The 26,197-nt window shown below is 42.6% G+C and overlaps 1 protein-coding gene across 1 annotated transcript; it reads right to left on the reverse strand.

The window, feature by feature from the left end:
- Positions 1-465: 465 nt before the first annotated feature.
- LOC120844876 (caveolin-3) lies at positions 466-26,197 on the reverse strand. Its single transcript, XM_040216873.3, has 2 exons — positions 26,021-26,197; positions 466-828 (listed from the first exon to the last, which is right to left on the reverse strand). Exons 1-2 carry the CDS (start codon positions 26,195-26,197, stop codon positions 466-468), a joined length of 540 nt encoding a protein of 179 aa, XP_040072807.1.

The following is a 26,197-nucleotide window of genomic DNA, read 5'->3' on the forward strand; positions in this document are numbered from 1 at the left end:
GACCCATCCACAAGATAGAAGTCGATGACCAAATATAAGGAAAGTTCCTGCAAGTTACGGTACAAAACAGCGACGCTGTGGCTATGATATATCAAATCTCGGTTCCGATGACCTGTGTTGAACTCTTGCAAAGAGATATTCAAGTGTATAAAGCGGCAAGGTCCACAAGGGGTATGATTCGAAGTACGTGACTATTGACCAATCACGAAGAGACAAGCGGCCAATGACCCAAAGCAAATTCCTGCTAATTATGGTACAAAATACTGATTCTAAAGCTATGGTATACCAACGTTTGGTCCCGTTAACTGTTCTCAAACTCCTGCAACGAATGACTATACATATATATACTTATATCAATCAACATAGTCCACAAAGCGCATGATTCGCGGGTTCAAGAAAGTTTTCGTGTCGCACGGCACGCGAAGCCGCCGATGGGTCCGAGCACGTAGCCTCTGCGACGAGCCTTTATATAGTCTCAGTGCGGCGGTCTGGGCCGTTGACGTGCTGCACCCTGATCCTGCTGAGCACGAGCCCCATCTCGGAGAAGCAGGGCGCACAGCAGGACTCGAGGATGACGCGCATGTACTCCCGCACCACGTGGCAGTTGATGCGGCAGTGGCGGATGGCCGGCCCCGTGCACCAGATGTGCTGGAAGGAGAGGCAGGCGAAGCTCACGCCCACCACCAGGGCCAGCGGAATGGCGCACACCAGGCTGAGCGCCTTGTAGCACACGTTCTTGGTCTGCGTGAAGGTCTTGGCGGCCGCCTTCCAGACGCCGTCGATCGAGTAGGTGCCCTCGGGTTCGGCGAACACGTCGTCGAACTCCACCTGCGGGGTCGTGCCGTGATCCGGCCATAGAGAAGACGAGGTTAACAAACAGGCGAGCTGGTTTTGACATAACATTTAGTTTAAAATCGGAGACAAACGAACGTCCAGTAGGGGGACAAATACACAAACAAAAGATTTCTTAGAACTATGCGTTCGACGCGGTCACACTCCCAATACACATAAAAAAAAAAAAAAAAAGAAACAGTCTGAGGACACTGCCTAGGACGTTCCTCGTGTGACGGCCAGATTAGCCATTCAAATACAGTCTGCAGACAGTTCATATTCATGTATCACGAAAACCCGCTTAATTCAAACATATGCTTAAGGCGTGCCCGCTTATTCTTTCGTCATCGTTTTCGCAGGGAACACCGTACCTTTCGTATGATGCGTCAGCAGTGCTACTACGGCTTGAGCCTTCCTGTGTATTAAAGAGCCCGGCGCATAACTTGTGTGAAAAGCTGATAGCGCACTGCGCTTAAAATTAAAAAAAAATATATATCAGGGGCAGACGTAATTACTTTATTGAGTATATTTTTATTCACTTCCTTCAAACGAAGATGAGAAAGTGTGCTTAAAGAAACCGAAGAGAAGGCCTAAACTGGGACTAAATGTCTCTCTCCATAAACTTGAACGTAGTCAGTTCAGGTTGGGGTTAGTTGAAAAAATTCCGGTCGGGGTTAGTTGAAAGAAAAATAATAAAAAAAAAAGTAGGAGTAGAGGCAATGCCTTTACTGACAGTTGTCACGTGTCTCAAAAAAAAAAAATGTGTGGTTACACACAAAAAAATGTTCTCGATCGTCAATGTAAATTAACGTAATATTTCAAAAGTAAAAACTGCGAATTGATATATTCGAAACAAACTCATTGTTTCGAAAATTGAGAAACAGAATAAATGTTTCAATGTTCATTTCAAGTGCTCAAAAAACTTTTTTCTTTAGTACGAAGTTTAAATTTTTTTTCCTTTCCATCTAGAGTATGCATTGTACGAGTGTTTTTAGGAAGTGGTCGGTCCTGACTGGGTGACCGGGGAAATTAGACACGTAAACTGCAAATAAACCTCCGTTAGAAATTATTAGAAACATTCAGGGCAGCAGCTCGTACTTCGAAGCCCAAAAAATAATCGAGCGATCGGTTTTGGTATATCACCATGCATCCAAGTCTATACTTTAAAGGTAAACTGAAGCGGTTCTGTATTTGAGTATAAGAACTTGGGTCGTCTTCATTCGGCCTCCGTGATCATGCATATCGAAATTATTCTTTTAATTTGGTGCACGGAGGTTGCAGAAAAAAACGTTTCAGTACCGCTAAAGCCCCTCCTTCCCAGAGTGTTACGTAACAGTGCTCAGGAAGGTCGAATAGTGGCAAAAACGAAGCCAGTGCCAATGGGAGGCGCTGCTGCGAAAAAAGCGGACGATAATATAAATATAAAAGTTTAAAAAGCTCGCTACGCTAGAGCTTTTTAAACTTTTATATTTATAGTACATTTACCTTTGTGACTGTAAACAATAATTTTCTGCACCTTCATTATTATTGACAATGACAAAGGTCGAATTCTAAGTAATCATAGATAACTAGATTAGTGATACCTCGTCGTGACGCCAGCGCTTTTTAATATTTTATATGTATAGTGAATTCCCTTTCCTTTATAATAATTATCTCCTTTCCTTCTTTGAGAACGTTGAGACCTTGGGGGCGGTTTTATCGTTGTGCCATTCTATGTTGTTGCTAAATGAAAGATGTCCTGTTCCCGTCCTCGTCCTCGCTGTTTTATACTTTCAAGTTTTTTATCACTATCATCCTCATGTAGAATTGAGCCATTTTCTTGAGCCGTTAAAAGTGAAATTGTAGGAACTTTTGCCCTTTATTATTTGGACGTGTTCTTTAGCAGCATTCATTTCTAAGTATAAATAAGCGTTACTCGTGGTCAGAGCGGAAAAAATTAGTTTTTATAAAAAAAATCGAATAAATCAGATTTGTTAGGTATAAACCATATTTATTTGATTTAAATCAAACATACATGGTTTGAATCACTTAAGCTAGAAATCAGTGACTTTTTTATTACTTGATGTGTTTTTTTATGTGTGATATAAATTCCTTCTGCTTCATCATTATTTGATTCAAATACAAAATAAATGCCTATGGGAAGCAAACACTGTTAGACAAACGTTAAATCGAAAATATGTTTAGTATAATTTTGGGTAAAAGTGTTTCATCTAAATTATTTTAGCCAACTAGGTTTACTTTAGATTATTATAACCAAATAGGTGTTATTTAAATCATGATCTAAATTACGTATTAAATCCTAATTTAAATAATCTTGATTTTTTATTATTCCTCTTGTCCTGGTACACTTATGTTGAAGCATGTACTGAAATCCGTTGCTTTTATGGCCATGGCAAAACAAGGAAGAAAGTATTTTCACGTGGAGCTACGACTGCATGTCAGTAGAATACTAAGAATTTAAGAACACAAGCGTTCAACAACTTCCTGATATATGAACAGTGAGCAGCATAGAAAACCAGGCATAGCTTAGATTTCCGTCTCCAACTTTCAAGCCAGTCCGCCAGTAAAGAACATGACACTAACATAAGTTTGGTGGATCAGCAGGTTTTGGTGTTTTTCTCGCCTCAATAATTAACTACCCAACACCGAACCCACAATCTACGTCGGAATGTAAAGCTAGGCTTAGGGATTCGATTTCATAACAGGGCGTGCATGCTTCAGTAGAGGATTGCCGCCAACAGAACCTGTGAATGCAGGGAGGTGAATAGCGTGCGGGTACTAGAAATGGACCATTTTTTCATTAAAACGTTCCCTACTCTACTCATAACTCATTTATTGCCCAGTCATGAAACTTGGCATTTGATCCGAACCGCTAGAGCTACATTCGGGTGGAGACTGAGCTGACTGAGCATTTGCCCAAATGCAGTTTATTTTTGTTGCAGCTACATAGCCGTAGAGTGTCTAATACTTGCCACCTGTGCCGTGTTGAACACCAAGAAACACATCGTCACCGCATGGCATCTTCCAAGCATCTGAAACACTCTTTCGTTAAGTCTGACGAACGCAAAACTCATAAGATGGTGCGTCGTAATAAAAATACCACGAGATAGGACCGTGAGCGAGTAGCCGACACCCCCTCTTGCCAGAGCTACTGGTCGGGGAAACTACGAATGTCTAACGGAGAGCGCGCCGCATTTGCCTCTACTCCCCTTCTGGAACACTGTAGTTACGTCATAAAAAAAGTTTTTGGAGTCTCCGCTCTCGCGAATGTCTAGCGCGTATCAAAGCTATGCACGCGTACTTTGTTCTTTTCAAAAATCTAAAAAAAGAAAAGACGTCATGACTGGTGTCAGTGCGGGAAATAGCTTGCCCACACAAGCGACACGCGCTTTACGGCCGAGATATCAGTTTTATGACGTAACCTCTGGTCGGAGGTTTTCCGTGTTATCTGGCGTTTAGTTACTTATTTTGGGAAAACGAGCGTGATATTCAAATTCCCGGGATAAAATACTTTAGAATTCACATCTAACTCGTTTTTTTCAAGAATCTCTTTTGCTTTCCTTTAAGCGCAAAATAAACTCTTTTGAATAATCCACGATTAGTTCAGTTGAACATTTGGGAACAAGATAATAACTGTTCGCCTCTGCTTGGTCAGGAACAAAACCCATCCCAGATATCCTGGAAGCAGCCACGCCCGTAATGAACTGAATGAGATGAGAAATAGGATTAACAATGGTGGAGATGAGTTGTGCAATATAGCGACCTCATCCCAAATAAGCTTTTGTCACGCGAACAGATCGCTCGGAGATTAAACATCCCGTTTTTCACATCAGTACTTCACGGCAGAAACGTAAAATACAGGGCGTTTCCCAGAAAATGCGAACTTCGTTCTTCACTTCGGCTGGAACGAGCTGAACATTGGAAGAAAAGAAAGGGAAAAAGACAACCATCCTTTCTTCCAATGTTCAGCTGGTTCGATCTGAAATTAATAACTAACTAGCTCAGCTCATTTCCCTTGTTCGTTCCGCACTCCACTTAAATAAACCACACTCAGAAAAAGCGTAGCCCTCTCACGAAATGCAAAACCAGCAAATTGAATAAGATGCAAAAGTTTCGGTCAGAACTTTACATTATGACAATCAACAAGAGTCTAAGCCATCAACGGAACTTTTAATAAGGAAAACAACAGCTAGCGGAGTCGGAGTTTGCGAATACATGAAAACAAATATCCTTCCATGCTATAAAGAAAGCGCTTTTCAAAATGGCAAAGCTAACCTAGATCTTTTGAGAGAATTCTTCAATAGCATGTACTTACTGTGTGTCGATTCTGTCACTAAGGGGTCACCATTAGAAATATTGTAAAATATGTCTATTTTTACCCCAAAAGACGCTTTCGGGCATAGGGCTGTATTTTACTACCATCTAATTAAAATAATATTCCGACGACCAAATTTATAAACGTAATTAATAAACATAATATTAAAAAAAAACGTAGGATATGAATTTGTAACACCGGAACAAATAAGCACAAACGGACGAGCTTCTTCATTACGAGATTAAGCAGTTTGATGTGGTTTCTACACTATTCACGATGCAGTGAAATATTCAGAGGTGGAACTGGGTGCAGAGGTTTTTCCGCTGATGAAGTTTCGATCATCTTCCGCCTAGTATATATTTGTGATCTAACGTCGGCACTTCTTCGTCTTCCAGCTGTTGGGCCATTTGAGGCCAGGAGGGCATATTTGACCTTGTCATTTTATGCCTTGGGCCGCATACACCTTAAAGGCATAACCAGTTCGTCTGGGCCTTCGTACCTGGCTCAAAAAGTAATTTCTGTTGACGCTTCACCTATACACGATTCGTGATGGCAATGTGTGGACACAGTATACACAAATTTACCTTGTTTTTTTTATTTTGATCACTTTACGTTCTTATAATGTTCACCCAAAAGGTTACTGCGTCTTCAGATACCCCGGCGGTTTTGTCGCCCTTGCGAGCTTTGTGTGGATTTGTTCTTGCCAGTTTCAGTGCCTCGTCATTTAGGTGAAACAATACACGAGACTTTCATTTGAAGTTTTGACGTGAGCTACAAGCATCAAATATGAGTTAGACAACCGTGTTTTGGCAGAATGATACTGACATCGGTAACTTTAACTAACACTCTGAAGCATGCTTTAAAATCGGTACCGTATGAGGCATTTGAAAACGTTTTGGTGCGGATCGTTTTTAGGAATGTATTTTTGATGAGCTCCACATATTCTGTGGAAGCAATATAGTTTAGCATTAACAGCTCTTTTACCAATCAGGCTTCCTGTCGCATCAAGATGTTGTTGCGGAGCTGGATCTTGCGTAAATTGACAATTCACGCTCATACTCACATTTACAATGACAGTGACAGCTGCAGCCTCTATCTTTTCAAACCACAAAACGTTCGCAATATCGTCCTGTTGTGGTGTCACTGGAAACATTAATCTTCACCACAACAACTACCTAAAAAGCTAAGCCACCTCGGTGGCTCCGAGGCGAGAGCGTCGGCCTACGGATCCCCATGTGGCGGGTTCGAATCCCGGCCGAGGTGCCCGCAATATGACGGAGGCTTATTGCGGAGAAGACGCCGTGTAACCGAGCTTTCGGTTGCACGTCAAAAGATCCCCAGGTGGTCGAAATTAATCCTCAGTCCTCCGCTGGGGCGTGCCAGATGCCCGCCGTTGGTTTGGCACGTAAAACCCCCAAATTTGACTTTTGATTTTACCTAAAAAGCTAAAAGTATCGTTGCTATACTTTTTTCACCGGTTTTGCTCTTGTTTCTGAAGATTTGTGAAGGTTACGTACAATTTCATTGCGAATCGTCTCTTATCAAGGGTTTTCATTACGACTGGGTATAGAGTGCTGGAACACTCTACCTGACCACGTTCTTAAATCCCGCAGATGAATCTGCGTCATCCACTACCCTTTTCCTTTCTAACCCACATTCCTAGCTCAAACTGAATTTATTATGGAGTTACAATTGTGTTATGATATTTTTATGTTTCCATATAGTTTTTTTTGAGAAACGGATGGTCCCTCAAAAGTAAAAAAAAAAGTACTGGTGATAATAACGACTTGGTCTGAGTTCATACGCGAGGATTTCTGCGTCCAGATTCACATGCACGTAACCCAAAAACAAAATTTTTAGTTAATTTGGGATGCCGTATAAGGCAAACCTGGTATGTAAGCATACCCCTAAACATGGTCTTTCTTTTAAACATATACCGTAGCCATCTTGGTTGTTTCAAGCCTGCGCGCCGACCTACGGATTCTGGCGTTGGAGCACTCGGATTATACAGACTCTAGATATCCAACCTGGCGAAGGTTTATTGCGGTGAGCACACCAGGAAGCCGGGACTTTAGTTGAATGATAAAGGTACCCAAATAATCAAATGAATCTTGAATTTTTTTTTTTTATGGGGTCTATTGTTTCTATAACTTAACCGCACAAACTTTTTTTTTTTTTTCAGTCACGTATGAAAACCGTACTGGCCAGACTGATTGTGTACACTTTTTTTAGCACTTATCAACCAGACACCGAATTTTGGAGTCCCCGGGTTGTGGACGCACGCGCGGCATCCACTATTTTGCAAAAAGGAAATGCAGCTGCGCATGCTCACAGCAGGCAAAAAACGGCAAAGCGCAGAACGCGATTAATGAAGTGGCCCACCAAGGGGTTTCTGAAATGACTGCCGACCTTTAGCAACCTTCAAACCATCACAAAGTCACCTCCCCAATGTCGAAAACGCCCAACGACAACCCGCACCGCACAATAAGATCCCCAGGGTTTTCACGAACCTGCTTTCTACTCGCCTCTTGTTGGGAAAAATATAGTACGTGCACTCGCGGTAAAATAAATCTGGCTTTCTGTTTCCATGTACGTAGAAGACAAAAAAAAAAGTAGGTCAATAGCGGTTTTTTTGGCTTTACTTAGTTTCGCGAGGAAACAACAACAACAAAAAATACCTAGATGACACCGACCCGGCAGTTACGGGTCAGAAAACTGTAAGGGCCCGTGTGAAAATACACCGGCGATCGATTCGGACGGTAGAGGTAAGCACAGGGACCGACCACGTCGAGAGTTACCCGACTTGTGTAACACCGTGCTCATCCGTGGCATTTCAGGTCCGCTTAATAGAACACGAGTGAGCGTTGCGGATGAAAAGGGCATTGAAGCGTTGCAGAGTGCCATCGAAATTTCCGTGTTTAGAAATTGGCCCCGCACCGTCGCCCTGCAATTTCAATCGGCTGGAATGGTGTGGGCAGCGATGAAGACGACGAGCAAACACGCCTTTTTTTCTTTTTTTTTCTACGGTTTGAAATTAGAACTCGCGGATGGGCACGCCTCTCTGACATAAATATTGGCATATTGTTCATCTACATTTTAGCGTCTTATTTTGTTTTTAACCGAGATTATAGTTTTTAACTATATTTTTTATACGCCAGCAATTTTCACATACGATACCAAAATTCCAGCGTGCAAAACTTTTATTTTAATACACGACACACTAAAATTCATCTCAGAAGTGCCGCGCGGAATTTCAGTCATCAACGCGAATACGTTGCTGTTTTGTAGACATTGTTTTGTCTGTGCCCTCGCGCAAATGAGATCATTTTCTAGCGCACAGACTTTGTACCTGTGCCTCCAGCATCGCTGCACAGTACTCTGAGATGAGGTGCTGAGAGATCATTCACCGAGCTGTGCTGATCGCGCTCATTTTTGGGGATTATTAAGTTCACAATAAAGGTTTTGTTGGTATATTCCTTGATTCGAAAATAAATGGTTAAGCTTTAAGCCGGGGTCACACTGCTCGTTCATCATACAAAAGCCAGTCTGCAAACATGACTCACCGCAATATCCGTGGTTCGAATGCGGCGTGCCAAGTTTCCTCCTTGTATTCATTGCCATGCGGCATTCGAAGCACGGATTTTGCGGTGACTCACGTTCGAATTTGTATGCAGACTGTCTTTTGATAAAAGCAAGAACGAAAATGGCTTGACATAACGAGAATTGCAGTTTAATTAAACGTTTCGCCTCCCATGCGGGAGTCTATAAATGGTGAAGGTTTAGTATACAACTCATATTTGACATATATGGCAGTGCTTCGCTACCAAAACCATTAAGCCGGTTTCACACTGCTTATACACCATAAAAAAGACGTTCTGCTATCAGATTCGAAAGCAAGTCACCCCAGAGTGTCCATGACAACCAGTTCAAGAAGGAACTCGTCACAAGGCATTTGAACCACGGATATTGCGGTGACTCGTGTTTACAGACCCTCCTTTGTACGAAATATGAGCAGTGTAATCCCGGCTTGATGCCCGAGTCCCACTAGAGCGACAAACAGAAACAACCGACACCGACAAGCCTCAAGTCCGTGCAGCGTCCACGCGAAGGTATCTTTGGCAGGCTTGCAATCACCCGTGCTTATTTTACGAGCAGCTAAAGCCTGCAAGCCTGTCAAAAGTATATTCGCGTGCATGTTCACGTGCTTGAGGCTTGTCAGTGTGAGTTGTTTGTGTTTGTCGCTCTATATCTCCGTTGCTGAGACTGCAACCAATGCCATAAGCACGAGAGCTCCACGTCAGCGCTTTGAAGCCTTCTTCTGGAGGAGGATGACTCGCGCTAGAAATGCACACCTCAAAGCCAGGAGCGCGGGCTAGCTCGCGCCTCTAACTTTGGCTGTAGTCTCAGCTTAAGGGGTGTTCAGACGAGGGAGAAATCCCGGGGATTTCTCCCCGGCACGCGCGCATCACGAGACGAAAACGCGAGGCTTTTGCACATCTCAAAGCCTGACGTTTTCGTCGCGGTACGCGCGTGCCGGGGAAAATTCCCTCGTGTGAATACCTTAAAGGTGAACGGAGTATAGTGAGAACTCGGGTGGGGGTAATCGTAGATTGCTGTCCCTCGTTGATCTCCAAGATGGCCACAACTCTGATAGACGCCATAGAGGGCCCGCAAGGTCTTGTAAAAATTGCGAATAACTCAAAGCAATAGTGCAAATCATTGTGTGCATGTTTATACAGCCGGAAGTTAGTCTGCCTCAGTCGGCATCTGGTGTCTCAGCTGTAGATAAGAAATTTAGCCAGTGCAGTACAACCGCTAGCCTGGGGTCTTTAACGTGCACCACGCATATATAGTTACTGCCAAGATGAGAATCAAATCAAATCAAATCATTTATTTGCATCTGCAAGTACAGATGCCGGTGCCACGGACAGAAAAGCCAATCTTTGTTGGCTTGACGAGGTCCGGGCCCTGAGGGCTTGGCAGATGGTGTCAGATATTCAGGAAAAACAATCAGGGTAATAAATATGCAAAAAACGCGTTGACTAAAAGGTTAACATAATACATATTACACAAAAAAGTAGGTACATTGATTTACGATCTAAACTGTAAATGTCAATATTATCTCAAGAATATTTATTGAGTAATGTGGGTAGTTTATAATGAAGGGACCGCAATCCGTAATTTGTACGATAACGGGACACCCTACAATGGCAAGGAGAATGGCAAGGAACAAGGTGTTTCGGGTGTCCCGCCTCCAGTGGGAGCTTTCTTCTTCCGGTAAAATTTCGCTGTCTTGCGAGCCTTGAGTGTGCACGCGCAGCCAGTGCACGACAGAGCACAACGAGTGCGAGCTGGAGGACGGATATTCTATGCGACATGTTTAGGAACCACTCTATGATCAGATCTTGTTGCGTTTCGGTTGGCGACGTCGTAGATACCAGTTGTGGGAACTCGTGATTTGAGAAACGGGAAACTTTTACCAGCAGTTGGAACAACCTTCTTATCGGACATACGCCGCAGGTAATGGGGGAAATTAACAATTATTTAATTCTAGCGGTGCATGAATAGCGGCAAACAGTGGTGTTACGACAGATCCTTTAAAGCCTGCCATGAATACTGAGTCGATTTTTACATACAAATACAACAGCTGTTGGGACAATCAAACCGTGAGTTTGCATTTTGCCGTATAAAAATCTATTTTATGATTGTTTGCACAGGAGGAACAATTTATCCAATGAAGTATCTTTAACGTGCACCACGCAGTAATGATACACTAGCGCAGACTGGTACCAGGCTCATCCAGATCGAAACGGGCAGGAGCGGCGTTTGAAATCAGGATCACTTGGCTCTGCAGCACAAACTTTCGCTCCCCGTGCTAAAACACTCGGCGATCGATTCCTTTTTTGATATATATATATATATATATATATATATATATATATATATATATATATATATATATATATATATATATATATATATATATATATATATATTGCAAATATTTATTTCTTGTCAAGCTGCGATCGTTAACTTGGGTCGAATGATCGTGCTTATTAAGTATTTATGCCTCCTACTTGCTTGCTACTGGAGTAATGGTCGCAAAGGTGTTATATTCACCCAGCCGTAGCGAGGAGCCGACATGGGTCACCGTTAAAGCTGCACTAAAACAGCCATATTAAAAGGAGACACCCCGACTGGTTTGGTCGTCGCTATTAGGAAAGCAGCAGAGCATAGCCTGATCAAAACAAAAACGTGGCTACATGAATGCAGCCGGGAAAGGGAGGGGGGGGGGGGGGGTACTGGAAATGGGTTGTGGGCGTACTGAAATAAATAAAATAGTGCTATTCCCTTCAGAGTCAATACCCCGTGAGACAGATGAATCTAAGCCACTTTGTATCTATCGGAAAAGTTATCTTGAGCTGGGGCACTGATCGAATCCCGGACCATGGCCTCCGAAATTTTTGGCGCGGAGGGCTCTCCTCACGCCTTCATTAGGCTACTTCCATAAATCCATCACCGCTCGCGTTCCATTCTGGTAACCTGTGGGCCAGGAGCCGAAAGCTTATGAATTTTCCTTCCCACTGATCGCCACAATGAATGACGTGGCATTACACCGCGATGAGGCACTTCGAGTTTTGGAATAAGTCTGTTCGCCGGGAGAGACTGGAAAAAATAGGTGGCCTAGAGTGCCTTCATACACACGTGCGCTTTTGCTTGAGTGGTGACATCTCAGCCATTTTTCCGCCCAATTCTTTTTTCATGCATTTTGAAGCGCGAGCAGTCTGGTGTCACTCAGCTCGAGCGCGTAGCTTTGGCTAATGTATAGACGCCATTTTACCGCCCAAGTCACGCACCAAGTGCGCGAGAGCGTCACGCGCTGGCACATTCAGAGCAACAATGAATGTCTTCACCCTGAGACAGACGAACATGTAGGCACCCTAAGGTGGCCACGCGCGTTGCGCCACCGTGCAGCAAAAATAGTCGCAAGCCGCTCTTATTTTTTTTTTTTTTGATCGGGCCTATTTGTTTGTTTGGGTAGCTTGGGCCTGCTGGCACGCAGGGAGTAGTAATTGTTTGCTGGGTGGGCAGTGAAAATGCGCTCGTTTACGCAAAGTATACTCGTTGCTTCTCCTCTTCAGAAAAAGGGGTTGTTTGAAATCCTAGGGTCGCTCTTCTAAAACTAGGAAATATGAGGAATAGGCCTCCTGCGTTATCCAGCAGCGAAAGGGGACTTGTTATTTAAGACTTGTTTTGGGTAGTACCAAGTTGAGCGTCTCAAAATGTCAAGTAGGCCAGTTCGATTTATCGGCGCCTTCTGCACCGGTGCAGAAATGTGTAGGCAGTCTACTTCCGGTATATGTATGGAGATACGCCCGGAAGTACACCACCCTACACTTCTTTTCACCAGTGCAGGAGGTGAAGGTAAATCGAACGAGCATACTGTAGAAGCATGCCTGCTCTAGTGCGGAACGCAGTCACGAGGAAAATAGAGTTTGTTCAATGTCTAAACACAGATTAACATTACTAAAACACCCAGTTGGGAAACTCACCTTTGAAACCCGGGCCGCTCGCGTCCACCGAGACCGAACTAAATATGATTGCAGCGGCGTCTTTTAGCGGCGAGTAAAAACAAACATTAAAGTTGGTTTATATAGCTACTGCGAGATGGCGCTGCGAGATGGCGCCCCCGGCGCTTGCGCGACTCGATCTGAACCTATGCGTGCAGCCGTGCCATTCCCAGAGTGGTCGCTGCGGGAGAAATGGCGACGTTCCGATTGCGTTTAGTTCGGTTGTCGAGTGCGGATCGGAGCCACTCTTTCAAAGCAGGCTGGTATGGGAGTTTCCCAACTGAGTTGTTCTGGTAACGTTGACACAGGTACACAGTTAAAAGCTAAGAGGCTGAGAGCGTGAGCCATGAGACGCCGTTTCGCGCCTTACAAAGTGAAAAGAAAAAGAAAAATAATTAATAAAGCGTCCAGACGCGAAATATTCTCACGTCACCACCCAGATGTAAAAGACCCGTACCCTAGCGACAACTGCGGCATCTGAGGAGGATACACTAGAGCAGTGGTTCTCAAATGGGGGTCCGCGGACCCTTCGGGCTCTGCGAAGGTTTTTTAGGGGTCCGCGAAACCCAGCCTCGTCAGTGAAGTTCGGCAATGAAAGTTGTATTTTCTCAGACTGAGAGGAAACGTTCCAATTTTCCGGTCAGTTTTTTTCGTGTATATGTCAATAAAGCGAGTCTACTTCACACTAACCCTTAGTTACATCCAGTTATTAAATCACTATCATGATTAACCTACAATTTTTTTCTTCCTCTCACCACTCGACTGGGGTCGTGTATATCATCTCCACCGATCCAAAAGCGGTCCGCAAAAAATCAATGGTTGAGAACCACTGCGTTAGAGGAAATGTATTGCCACGCACACCACGAAATGTGGCTGAAAGCATATTGCACCTCCACACTGTATTGCGGCCATTAAGTTCAAATACATTTCACACACAGTGATGCCTATTTAAAAAAAAAATTAAATGTGCCTAAGTTGAAAACATCCAAATTGACTGCAACAGAGCTCAATGCTTCAAAAGTGAAGAAGGAACAGTAAACCTTCTTTCGGCTTATTGTTTCCTGTCGTTATACTTTTACCAACATACTCTTACTCAAATTTAGAGCCCTAGGCTTTTTTTTTTTTTAAACTTGGGTTTGGGTTGATTGGCTCATACCGAATTAAGCGATTAAAAGCGCGAACAGAGCGAGGAGAATAAAGAGCCAAAAATGACAGGACAGGCGCTAACTCTTCATTAAATGATATTTCACATCAACCATTTTGCATTCACACAGTTGATTTCAAATTAATTAGAATAATTTATATATAATATTTTGGCTAGCAATTTTTTTTGCTGTACTTTTAAATTAGGGGGAGGGGCACAACGCCACATGCCCGTCGATCTCCTGCAAGAAGGACGGTTGCTTCCCGCGATCCTAGGATGGCATATAGCGTACCATTGCAATTCACAGAATTACCAGCGACCTCCAGGCTTCCACGCACCCCATTGTTCGGCAGCGCCATGAGATAAATTGTAAATTTTACGACATCGTGAAAAGCGGGACATTTTCAGCGTTTTTGGTGTATCTTGCGGGACGCGGGGCACAAGCCGTCGATGCGGGTCAGTCCTGCGAGTCACGGAACGGGTGGTCACCCTAGCACCAAGCGAACCAAGCCCGCACCACACGGCTGCACGTGTGCACGCCCACGCGTGGCACGTACGCCGCCCACACGCGTGTGTGACTCTTGGACAACATAACTATAAGGGTATCTATTGATACTATTTTTTATGACTCACAATACTTGCTATTAGTGTTAGAAAACAGTAAAGAAATAATAAATTTTCTAAATATTTGTAAGGTCAGGTGACATATTAACTTTAGAATAAAAAATATAACCTCTTTATTGTTACATCCTTTATTTACTTATAAAAGGCATAATATGTACATAAAACTAATTGTATTTTTTATATTATAAGTCACTTGATCTTTTGCGTGGATGGAGCTTTATCTCCCCTCGACTTGGCTACGTTCCCGCGCGTGAATGCAGCCTCTGGCAAACATAATACAAATTTTCATCCTGCAAATAGTAAAAAAAGAAAAAAAAAATTAGAGGGGAGTCAAAGCGATAATGAATGACCGATACGCTTATATCCTAAATGTATTCTATTGGCTTGGCGACGGCAAAGGAATGTTTTCGCCCATACTGGAAGTGACGACACGCAAGGTGGCGGTGCCCCTGTGGAAAAGGTCGCGCCAGCTCGAGTTTAGATGACGCACTATATATGTCGCGTTTTGCTCCGTGTACAATTTTGAACATTGTGATGTCGGTGTGGCTAAAGCTTATTCATGTTTTAAAAGTAGTGCAAAGTGCGTCGATGCATGAGGCACGTGCAGTATGCAGCTCTTGGGAGCATCAAGAAGGCACAGCGCAGCGCTGAGGTAGATTTCAGACGCTATGTTTTTCCCAGAAGTGGCGCGCGGCACGCGTCTCGAGCATTTCCACAAAAATGAATAGACCGATCTCCCCAGCCAGTTTGAGTACGCCACCGCTGCCGCCATGCATCGTGGGAGCTGTAGTCTTTCTGCACGCGCGACAACCCTGCTGGAGGTCTGCGCGAGCAGAGCACGAGGCGGCATGAGCTGTCTCGTGAACTGGCGTCTGCCTCCTACGAACTACAGCGATGGCGGCGTCACGAACGCGTGGAGCGCTTAATGAGATCGGTCTATTGCGCCACTTTTAACAGGATATAGGGGCTTTAGGTGTGGCTCTAGGGTGCCTGCATGTCTGTCTGTCTCAGGGTGAAGACATCCATTGTTGCACTGAATGTGCCAGCGCGTGACGCTCTCGCGCACTCGGTGCATGACTTGGGCGGTAAAATGGCGTCTATGCATTAGCCAAAGCTACGCGCTCGTGCTGAGTGACACCGGATTGCGCGCACTTCAAAATGCATAGAAAGAACGATTGTGCGGAAAAATGGCCGAGATGTCACCACTCAAGCAAAAGCGCGCGTGTGTATGAAGGCAGTCTATGTTGCTCCGAGAACTCGCCCCACCTTGCGGAGCTTTGGAGACAGACGATTGCAAGCGGAGTGATTGGCCGACGCCATGTCTCTGCACGTATTAGCATGCATGTGCGATTGCAAGCTTGCCAAAACAACGCCCACGTGCACGCTTCACGTGCTTGCCCACAAGGCGCACCAGTCGGGGCTTGAATGTTCCCAGAGTACCGAAACTCCCAAGCTTCGTTCCAGAACGGAATCGGAGCTCAGCGGTCGCGATCCCCAACATGGCGCTTCCCTGTTCGCAGAGCCGTTTATGCAGAGAGTTTGGTCATTCGTTGGGAATTATAGGAGACAAATGAGGAGGCGCCATTGGCCGAAAGCGGGCTGGGCGTGTTCCAGGGCGTCTTCACAAATTCGAATGTGGCCAACCAGAAGCCGGAAATAATACCCTGGCGGTGGTCGCGAGAAACGAACTTAATAAGTGCGTCGGAGTAACTCTCGGCGACTGAAAACATGGTGCACGTGATGTTTCAATCACGGTCATCCAAAATCATGAAGTAAGATTTCGACTAGCGGAACGATCGACATAATGCGTACGCCAAGCGCTGAGAATCTGCCGTCCGAGCGGTCACAATCTGTCCGAGCGAAACAGAGTTCAGCGGCGCATTCGTTTCTTACATCTTTCTGCACGATCATGATCGGAACATTACGTGCACCATATTTTCAACCATGAAGGGTTACTAAACTTCACGCTTACGCGCTTATTAAAACCGTAAACCAACATATACCTTTGATTAAAACAGTTTCTCGCTACTACCGCTGGGGGATCATTTTAGGCTTCTGGTTGGCCAAGAGAGCATGTCAAGCCCACTTTCTGCGTCTGGTGCACGCTCTAGCTCTGCCCGCGCCTCCTATTGACCATACTCTCTGTATACACGGGAAGCGAAGCGCGTACGGTGTAGCGTTCGTTCTCGTGAGCTCTTCAATTCATGTTCCTGACCTGAATCGACACTGGTCTGATTGTACCAAAGTTCTTTCCTTCGTTCCGAGCGGTGCGTGACTTGCCCCTCACTCGTCTCTTAATTTCTAGCCTCGAAGCACATCAAGTCGAGTGTTAGGCTTAGTGTCTTGGTTGTAGAGTTTGAAGTGCAGCACCAGCACAACCGGAACGAGCAAACAAGGCGGCAATATTCTTCGGCGAACCAGATTAGCGGATACTTATTATATATATAAAAAAAACCAACAGAAAATCAACGCCCTTCCGTTGGTTTCTAACGCGTCGATGGCTAAAGCTCTTATCCGTGCGTACCTGCCGTAGCCGTGGTAACGCGGAGACGTTCGACATACGTTTTTGTTGTTTTGGGCCAATCCACAAAATGGCCGACTGATAACTTCCGCCACGGTTTAAACCAGCCAATCAGAGCCGGATTCTGCAGGATTGATCTGCGATATGCGGATCGAATGGAATTGGGTACTCTGGGAATATTCTGTGAATTTAGTATATACGCTTGTTTTGCTGGGCAGCCGAGCGTTTGGAAGGGCCGGAGAATAGCTTTGCGCGCCAAACATTTTGGAGGCCATGCCCGGATTAGGCGGTTTTCTTTAGCGCTTGTGTTAACAGGACTTCCAAGTGTATGTAATGCACACATCGACGGATACTCACGGAGGCGACTTGGCGGCAAAGTTTCCTGACGGACCCTCTCTACGCAGGAGCGCGCTTGCTCCTTTCGGCAAGTAATTTGTTATGGAGGCCGAGTCGATAGAGTCCAAATGACGAATATTTGTTTTTTACTTTTTGTCTCCCTTATGAAGATTGAGCGCGGTGGCCCGTGGGCAAATGGACGTCGATTATTCAATTTCCTGTGCCACAGAATGCCGAAATCAGTGCAGTCAGCGATTTGCTTTATACGAACCATTACGACAACGATTACAGGGTCGTGAATTCTACTGCGAATACGCGGTCAATATTGAGCGCAGTGCTAGAATAGTAGCATTCTAAATGGAGGATAACTGGGTTGATAGTTTTGCGGTTCTTCGGGCTTCGATTCTTCGGTTTTCAAATTTAAATTATGTTTGTAAAATCTGGTAAAGAAGTTAATTTACTGTAATGTAAACCCGCTCCACGTTTGCCTAGCAAATGTGACTACTATTTTTCCATATTTTTGTATGAAAAAAGAGCTGGTAGGTTAAACATGAATATTAACTGATTTAAAGCTCTCGATCAGTCTTGAATAACAAACACAATAAATTATTATGCGTCTGAATTAAATTTTGAAATGTGAAGAAACAGGGGTGCGCCAGTCGCGCTTAGGCCCGAATGTCCATCGAGACAAGATCCAACGAGTCGAAAGATCCAATTGGTCACGTGACAGGCGAGACGGAATATCCATCGAGATGAAATGTCCAATTGAGACGGAATGTCCCACGAGTCTTAATATCCAACGAGACAGAAGATCCAACCAGGCCTGAATACCCAACGAGACGGAAGATCCAACCACGTCAGAAGGTCCGGTGAGACTGGATACGTAATATGGCAACCGTAGAGACATAGAATATTAATGTGCTGTACAGCGTGACAAGCTAGAGCCTAAAGTAACAGTTTGGTAAAAATAAGTTTGCAATTCGTAGTTGAGTAGATATGTTTCTGAGGCGACTTTGCTTTCTTGTTAACAAACCAGTGGTGAGGAAAAGCATCCCTGAAATAAAGCGTACCTGGGAGATCTTCGTAATTCTGTGACGGATTTAGAATAAATGTCCCCGGTGTCTTGGCTTCTCAAAGAGAACGGCTGTCTTGGGCAAAAATATACAGTGTTTCTCATTTAAAACAAACTAAGCTTTCAACAAAAAAAAATCAGACAGCTCTACGCGATGAAATCAACTCTGCTTTGCTTGTAAGCGTCTTCCGAAAGCGCAAATATACAATTTATGAAACCAAATGAATTATTCCCGACTAATTTTCCAACTTTCTGCTGTCACAGTACTTTACCAGTAGTTACTTTTAAAAAAAATTAAACTGTTCATTGGAGCCTTTATTAAACAAAAATCCAAGCAAAAGACTGCCAAATTTCTAAAGCAAATACGTGAACGAACCTGAATTCCTTCAGGGAGCGCAGCACGCCCCACAAAATCAAATCCAGTCTGTTTTGCTGGACCCATTTGCTGCGGCAAGACCAACATCAAACTCCGTCTCAGCAAGAAACGAGAGGCTCCACTCAATGGATGCGTTTGCCGCATTCACCAGCGACCATGCTGTCATCTACCAGGACGTCCGTAATTACGTGGACATAATTACGAACATTAATGTGCTCCGAGGGGCTACGTAACAGTTCTTTCCGTAGTCGTTTAGTGACGACGGATAAAGTGAATAAATAGTTCATGTTTTTCGCTGACTATGTTGTCCTCTTTCGAAGAGGTGGGGAGAGGTGCCGCATGCCGAAAGGAGAACCTATATTACTCTATGAAGCATCGTCTTCATAGTATTTTTGTGTAAACAGTTGGTCTGGTGTGCACAAATCACTCATCGTTGTGCAGGTTAAGTTTTATCCTTGAAGCCTCTTTCTTTTTGTCTTAAGATTTATTAATAAAACGATAACCTACATCAAACATCGTTCTAAAATAAATATTGGGTATTCGTGCACTTGAGGCTCCGCCAAGTTGTACGTCTTTTTTTTCTCAGCAGTTCTAGATGTTTCGCAAATTTAGAGAAATTTGACCAGCTTGCTACAATCCGCCTGAGCGACCTACATTCTCGTTGACAAATTTGAAGACCTATCAGCTCGAATACTTAAACATTGCGAAACGCATTGCTCAAATCAGGTAACCAGAGAAATAAGATAGTGTGCCTCTCCGCATACGATATCCGCTTGGCCACGTGGCAGGCTAGATGGAATATTCACTGAGAAAGAATATCCACTTGAGACTGAATGTTTAACGAATCTGAATATTCAACGAGGCGGAAGATTTAGCCAGGCCGGAACATCCATCGTGACTGAACGTCCATCGAGGCAGAATGTCCGATTGAGAATTAGTGTCCATCGAGTCGGAGTGTCCAACAAGACGAAAGATCCAACCAGGCTTGAAAATCCAACGTGTCTGGACATTTAACGTGCCTGAATATCCACTGTGGGTCTTTTGACTCGCTGGATCTTCCGACTCGTTCGATATTCAGGCTCTGCATCATCCGCCAGTCGGTTCATCATCCTTTGAGTAACAATTGTAGATAACAAACTTGAGATGAATGCAATGAACAAAGAAACCACATTGAGTGTCGATATATCACAATGCAGGATATTAAGGGATACTTTATTACAGACGCTTCTGGTAAATATTTATTTGTAAGCCTCAGAAACTAGACATTGAGCGTTGGCTTCAATGGCAGGCACGACATAAAATGAGTATAATACCTAGTTAGCCAAGCGTGAAAAAAGGGTTACCTCCGGCACGCTCGTATTGGTGCCTGGACATTTCACGCTACATTTAGTATATACCTAGACTAGTTTTCCTTGTAATCGCAATGACCATAAAAAAGACAACGCTACAATCTTATTTCAAAAATAATGTTTACATTTGGCTTTAAGCTTCACTGCAAATCAAATATCAAAGTCTGCGAGATAGAGTGGAAATCTTAGAATCGAACATTACTTACAGGGTTCATAAAACATTTTGTTTCACTTTAACGAAAAGAACAGTAAAACTTATTTTGAAAGTTGTTTTTGGAGCCTACATTATTTAAACACGTATATTGAAGTTTCTAAAACTTCGACGGTTGACAAGCCGCCATTCATAAAACCCGAACGTTAAATCGATGGGTCAGTTAAAAAGAAAAGAAAAATCAAACGAAACGAAAATATTTAACTCTGTCGCGCAAAAAAAGAAAAAGAATCCTTTATGAAAGTTAATCATAGAGAGGTGTGACTAAGCGTTGCGAAAATATTACGTAACTAATTTTGGCACATAAATAATTTTTGCAACAAGTGTGTACTTCCGAAAACCACCATAACCGTCCGGAAGATACCTTGTTTGTAGCTTTAAAAAGATCCCCACACTAACGTGGTTACTGACAGATCCATTCTACAAAGGGGCCAAGAAAAACTTAGCAGTAATGGCACTGGCACTGTTGCCAAACGTAAGAAACCGCCACTTCAGAAGAAATAAGAAAATTCGAGCTTTGACTCATTCACGTTCAGTGATAAAAAGGTACAAATGGCACTTCACAAGTCATAAAGAGCGTTGCGCATTGCAAATAACTAATTTAACTCTCTAGCTTTAGATCATCATAAAAACTTCGATGCGTTGATTAAAAGATAGCTGCTACGATGCGCAGATACATAAAATGTAACAAAAGTTAAGTTAACGATATCAATACCTGCTGCATAGTTTAAACTTCAAGCGGTAATCAAGCGAGACATCTAGGTATCTCCGACTGGAACACACTTTGTTTAAATGTTTTATGCCTCGAACCACGGTGAATGTTCTTGCGTGTACGCCGTACCCGTTCAGGACTGACGATGTTCTGAAGTTTACTGCTATCGTAGCGCTTACCAGCGACTGCGATCTTTGTTCTCGACAAGGAAAACAAAATCAAACGAAAAATCGAACTATCCAGGAAAGCATAACCTAGCAGCAGATAAAAGAAAGGAATTGTGTCGAAGTTAACAGCAAACATCTCTCCGAGGCCGATCGAGGACAATAGAAACGCTGGCAAAGCAAAATTGCTGTCCCTGCTTTTTTTTTTTTGCTTTTGCGGGAAAGGAAAAAGGGGACGCCGTGCACCCACGGCCTCCCCTTTCGCGGGTATGCTTTTGTCCAGAACAAAACTGGGGCATGCCGCTTTTGGTACGGGCATCCTTGACGCCGAACGACCTGGTCGATTTGTCGATTTAGATCGACTCTTGAAATCAGAGAACGAGCAGACGGAAGGAGGGCGAACAAAGGCGCTTGACGTCTTTTTGTTGTCTTTGCTTTGTGAAAACACGGAGAGTCACCAGACGTAAATCAAAAAACAAAAACGGCTATTTGTGCGGGAGGGCGGATTGCGACGAAGAGTCGTACCTCGAGTGCACGCTATTTTGTGTTGAGTTGTTTTTGTTTTCAAGCGCTTGTGCATGCATAGCATAAAATACAAATAAACACACAAAACAGGGAAATAACGTAAAAAGACCAACAACAACAGCAATAATAACAAACAAGAAGTTTTACCATATTTTGAAGAGAAAACCGCTTGGCATTTTTTGTAATAATGATTCGCATTTTTGTATTATTCTGGCTCCATATCTATGTTGTTTTCCTATTCTGTATATTCCCAGAAAAAATATATGCCCTCCCCTAAAATATAAGGAACTGATAGTATTTTAAAATAAATAGTTCCCTTTCGTCTAAGTCAGCAAAACAAATGAAATTAAGAAAAATGATCACCACACTGACGCATTGCTGTTTGTCTGTATTTTAAGGCTAAATCGTATTTTTTGTAAGTTTGTTGAGTGTAGAATTCCAAAACGAAGGATGCGCGTTTCTTGTTTTAAATAAATAAATAAATAAATTTCAAATACCCTCAAATTAGGTCACGGGGGAGTTGCAGAGGGAAGTGGCCGTTACAGGTATAGATAAAAGAAACTAAACAACAAAACCTAAGAATGCAAACACATTTATGTTAATAAGTTTCTACAATATTAGCATAGTCAAGGCAGATTTAAAAGCGACGCTTTCAAATAAAGTTACCACCGACGCCGGAAGGTGGATCCAAGAGAGCGTATTTCAGGGTATAAATGAATTTTTAAAGTTGTAGTTTTACACGATGGTATGCCTATCTTGTGTTGTTGATCAAGACGCGATGATTCTATGTAGAAGGGAGGGCTTAATAGCTTGTGAATAAAATGAGTACTATGATAGATTTTGTGAAATAAACACAAACGAGAAAGTTCTCTACGCGATGCCAGGTTCAAGCTGCAGTTTATTAATGTTACGCCGACAGTGGGGTGATAGTAATTTTCCGTCATAATTAGTTGCTTGTACAACTAATTATGTGACATTAGGCGTCATATTTTAGGAAACATTGTCTTGGGATAATCATATAAATTCAGTGATGACTAAACTGTCGCAGATCCTTGGCGTGACTTATCGGAATAGGTATATACTCCCACGTAACATTATGAAATGATCCTAATATATAGTTCACTATTTTCTTCAAGACTCAACTACTGTCATTTAGTCTGAGCTTCGTCCACACAAGAAAATCTGCTGAAAATACATATTATATATTCTGTGTGGTGCCCTTGGCAATCTTACCTATCTAACAAACTTGAATCCATCCAAAATAGGGCTCTTCGTTTTATTTTTTCTGATTACTCACCATTCACGAGCATATCTGGATTGCGCGAAGCAGCTAACCTTCACACGCTTTCATTGAGGCGCCGAGTGTCCCGTCTCTCTCTCCTTCACCGAATCTTTCACTATAACATGCCTCTTCGTGAATCTCTGCTTTTACCCCCGTGGCAGATTTTCCCCCGCTTTGACCACTCCTGCAAGTTGCGGCCCATTTTTTCGTCAACTACTTCATACAGTAATTCAACTTTACCTTTGGCAATAAACGATTGGAACATACTACCAAATGACATTGTTACCATAACTGACACACATAAATTTGCCGCCTCTGTAACCACTTTTATCTCTTCATTATCCGACTAGTTCCCTCTTCTACTGTGTTAAAATTGTGTGCGGAAGTGTTCGATTAAGGAAAATAATAACAAATGTACCACTCCCTTGTGTAATGCCCGTAAGGGCCTTCAAGGATAATAAATGATGATGATGATGATGATGATGAAAAAAGGTTTATGAAAATGGTATAAAAGGTGCCCAATCATTATCACACAAAAATCGCAATTTACAAAATAAAATGTAATGCCTATAACAAAAATGTATGATTTCCGCCTCTGTAAGCAATGTAAACAAGAAGCAAGAAATAACATTTGCATTTTAAGAAACTTGGCAAAACTAAAACCACATGTACACAACACACGAAAAAATGAGCCTTGGAAAATAGACACTTGTAGAAAAAGATACGGCTTAGAAATGATACAAATAAAATTACCAAGATTATTAAATAAATTACATGATAAAAATATTCAGCCAGAAGATATTTATTTTAAAGAACTGCGTAACTTTTTTCAGAATGCTTCAAACTCTTATACTGCAAAAAAAAAAAAAAAGAGAGGGGGGGTTATAATTTGTTTCCAAGAACTTCTATTGTTTAATTTTTTGTTGATCTTTTTTTTGTGTGTGTGAATCAAACGACTTGTCACTATATGATAATTGTATTTCTATGGTGTACAGTTTATTACATTTTGTGTGTAAACAGATTCATCATTGTGTGTCCATTTTTATTTGTATTCCTAATATGTATCGTTTATTATATTTTCTGTATTTTTATATTTTTGTGTAAAAAGATTCATCATTGTGTGTCCATTTTTATTTGTATTCCTAATATGTATGGTTTATTATATTTTCTGTATTTTTATATTTTTGTGTAAAAAGATTCTTCACTATGTTTCCACTTTTATTTCTACAGTTTATTATCTTATCTTTGCCCCGACGCCGCCAGTATGGGGGCCTTCGGCTTTGTCAAGCAGTTTATTTCACAGATTTTTCTGCAGGCCTCCTGCATCTGTATTTTTTCGTGCAGAATAAAGCATTATTATGATTATTATTATTAACTAATTACAACCAACAAAAAATTCATTGTTTTTTTTGCCGGGCATAAATTACGTACGGCGAAGACGACGAGCCTATAATCTAATCATTGGCTTGTAAAAGCGTGTTTTTATAAAGAAAAAACACGAAAATAAGATTTCTGAACAATTTTGACCTTCGGAGGACCTAAACTGTGAGTAGTATCACTTCGAAAAGTTCAAGAATGAGGTCTTTTGCTTCCGTACGTAGGAGCACTAAATAGCATATTTACTTTCACGTGTTCCTTATAAAACACCTAGAAGTGGTTAATTTTGGAAAGAATTTATTAGCATGCAAAGGAACAGATCAACGTTTCCTGCCCTTTGTAATGTTAAAGGAAATTTGATCGAGATTAGTTAAGGCAATATTGTTTTGAGGCATCAATGAAGGTGTATCAGAGGTAGCAAAATATTTTTAGCATTCAGAAGCAAACTTGGCAATTTTAGTCTTCCCAAAATCTTCTGCGAATATCGCTGATAAAGATGACCTAGAAATGCGTGATCTAATTAAAACAACCTGTAATGGCTTTGGGGGAATATTTATTAAAATTATATATTACATTACTTTGTTAATAAGGATTATTAGTTCAATATCTTCGGAATCTAAATGTATACTTGTCGCAAGGAGACACCTTAACTACAGAGAGAGAACAAAATAATAGTGTTTCCTGTGCATGTATTACAAGGTAATGTAACGAAACTGCATCAATGCAATAATAGCTGAGTGTTTAATAGATGAATTTTTCAATTAAATGCAACAGTTACAAACGCATAACAGAAACATTTTGAATGAGTAATCGCAAGACTTGAAACCCTCAATCGTACTTTGAAAACGAAGATCTTGACCCATTAAACATGTATACACAATAACTATCAGTTGTCTTTTCAAAAATGTCACCACCGAATTACTTTCGAGAATACATCTTCAAACCTTTTAAAGTAGGATTCCGTTTTTCAAGTCTCGGAGTAGCCACCAAAAAAGCTCTTAGTCTAGCGTTCCTTCAATAAAGTTCAAAACTGAGCTACTTGATAGTCGTTATACATAGTGACCCAAAGAAGCGTAAAAGACTTGGGCAAAAGAGGAACCTACGAAAGGACAAGCGCTCGCTCGTTCGTAATTACTTGTTTTTCCTATCGATCTATATATCTAGCTGTCATGGATGGAACATGCGTGTGAATCTGTGCGTTGCGTGCTTTGTTCCTTTTTTTTTTTCTAAATGTAACATTCTAATAATTGCGAGCCAGCATTTGTCCTGTCGTGTATGTTCCTCTTTTATCCTTCTCTTTTGCGCTGTATTGTTCTTTATGCGCAGCGTTCCGTTCATTGGCGAATATTTCACATGTCTGAACCGCAAAAAAAGTTTGAGGTTCGTAACAAAACCCATCTAGCTGAAACAACGGAAGATAGTCCAGTAGCTCACCCTTACTTTGCAAAAACCATACCCGTCAACGTTAACCTACACTAAACCCAAACTACCAAAATTGACCACAGACCCAGATGGACTTCCATTAACTTGTAACGTGCATTTACTGTAATACAAGTATTGATTGATTGAAATCAGACGGGTTTACTGAGGCCCCTCCCACGAGCACTCACCTGTAGATACTCGCTGAGCACGTTGGGGTCCCTGTCGCCTCCCCGCATCGTCCCTGAAGGTCCAACGCCCCCAGCGCCGGGTCTTCTAGCCCCCGCCGCGTCAACGACCACGATGCCTCCTCCTCCGGTGGGTGGCGCGGGCCCGGTCCCTACGAGCGTGGCGGCGCTGCCCAGCAT

This window comes from Ixodes scapularis, unplaced genomic scaffold (genome assembly GCF_016920785.2).
Source record: "Ixodes scapularis isolate PalLabHiFi unplaced genomic scaffold, ASM1692078v2 PGA_scaffold2__306_contigs__length_199485367, whole genome shotgun sequence".
NCBI lineage: Eukaryota > Metazoa > Arthropoda > Arachnida > Ixodida > Ixodidae > Ixodes > Ixodes scapularis.

Excerpts from the sequence above, each read along its gene's own strand:
- LOC120844876 (XM_040216873.3), bottom strand. The coding sequence starts at position 26,197 with ATGCTGGGCAGCGCCGCCACGCTCGTAGGGACCGGGCCCGCGCCACCC. Across the intron at positions 829-26,020 it reads TGCTCAGCGAGTATCTACAG|GTGGAGTTCGACGACGTGTT; the intron begins GTGAGTGCTCGT and ends ACGACCCCGCAG.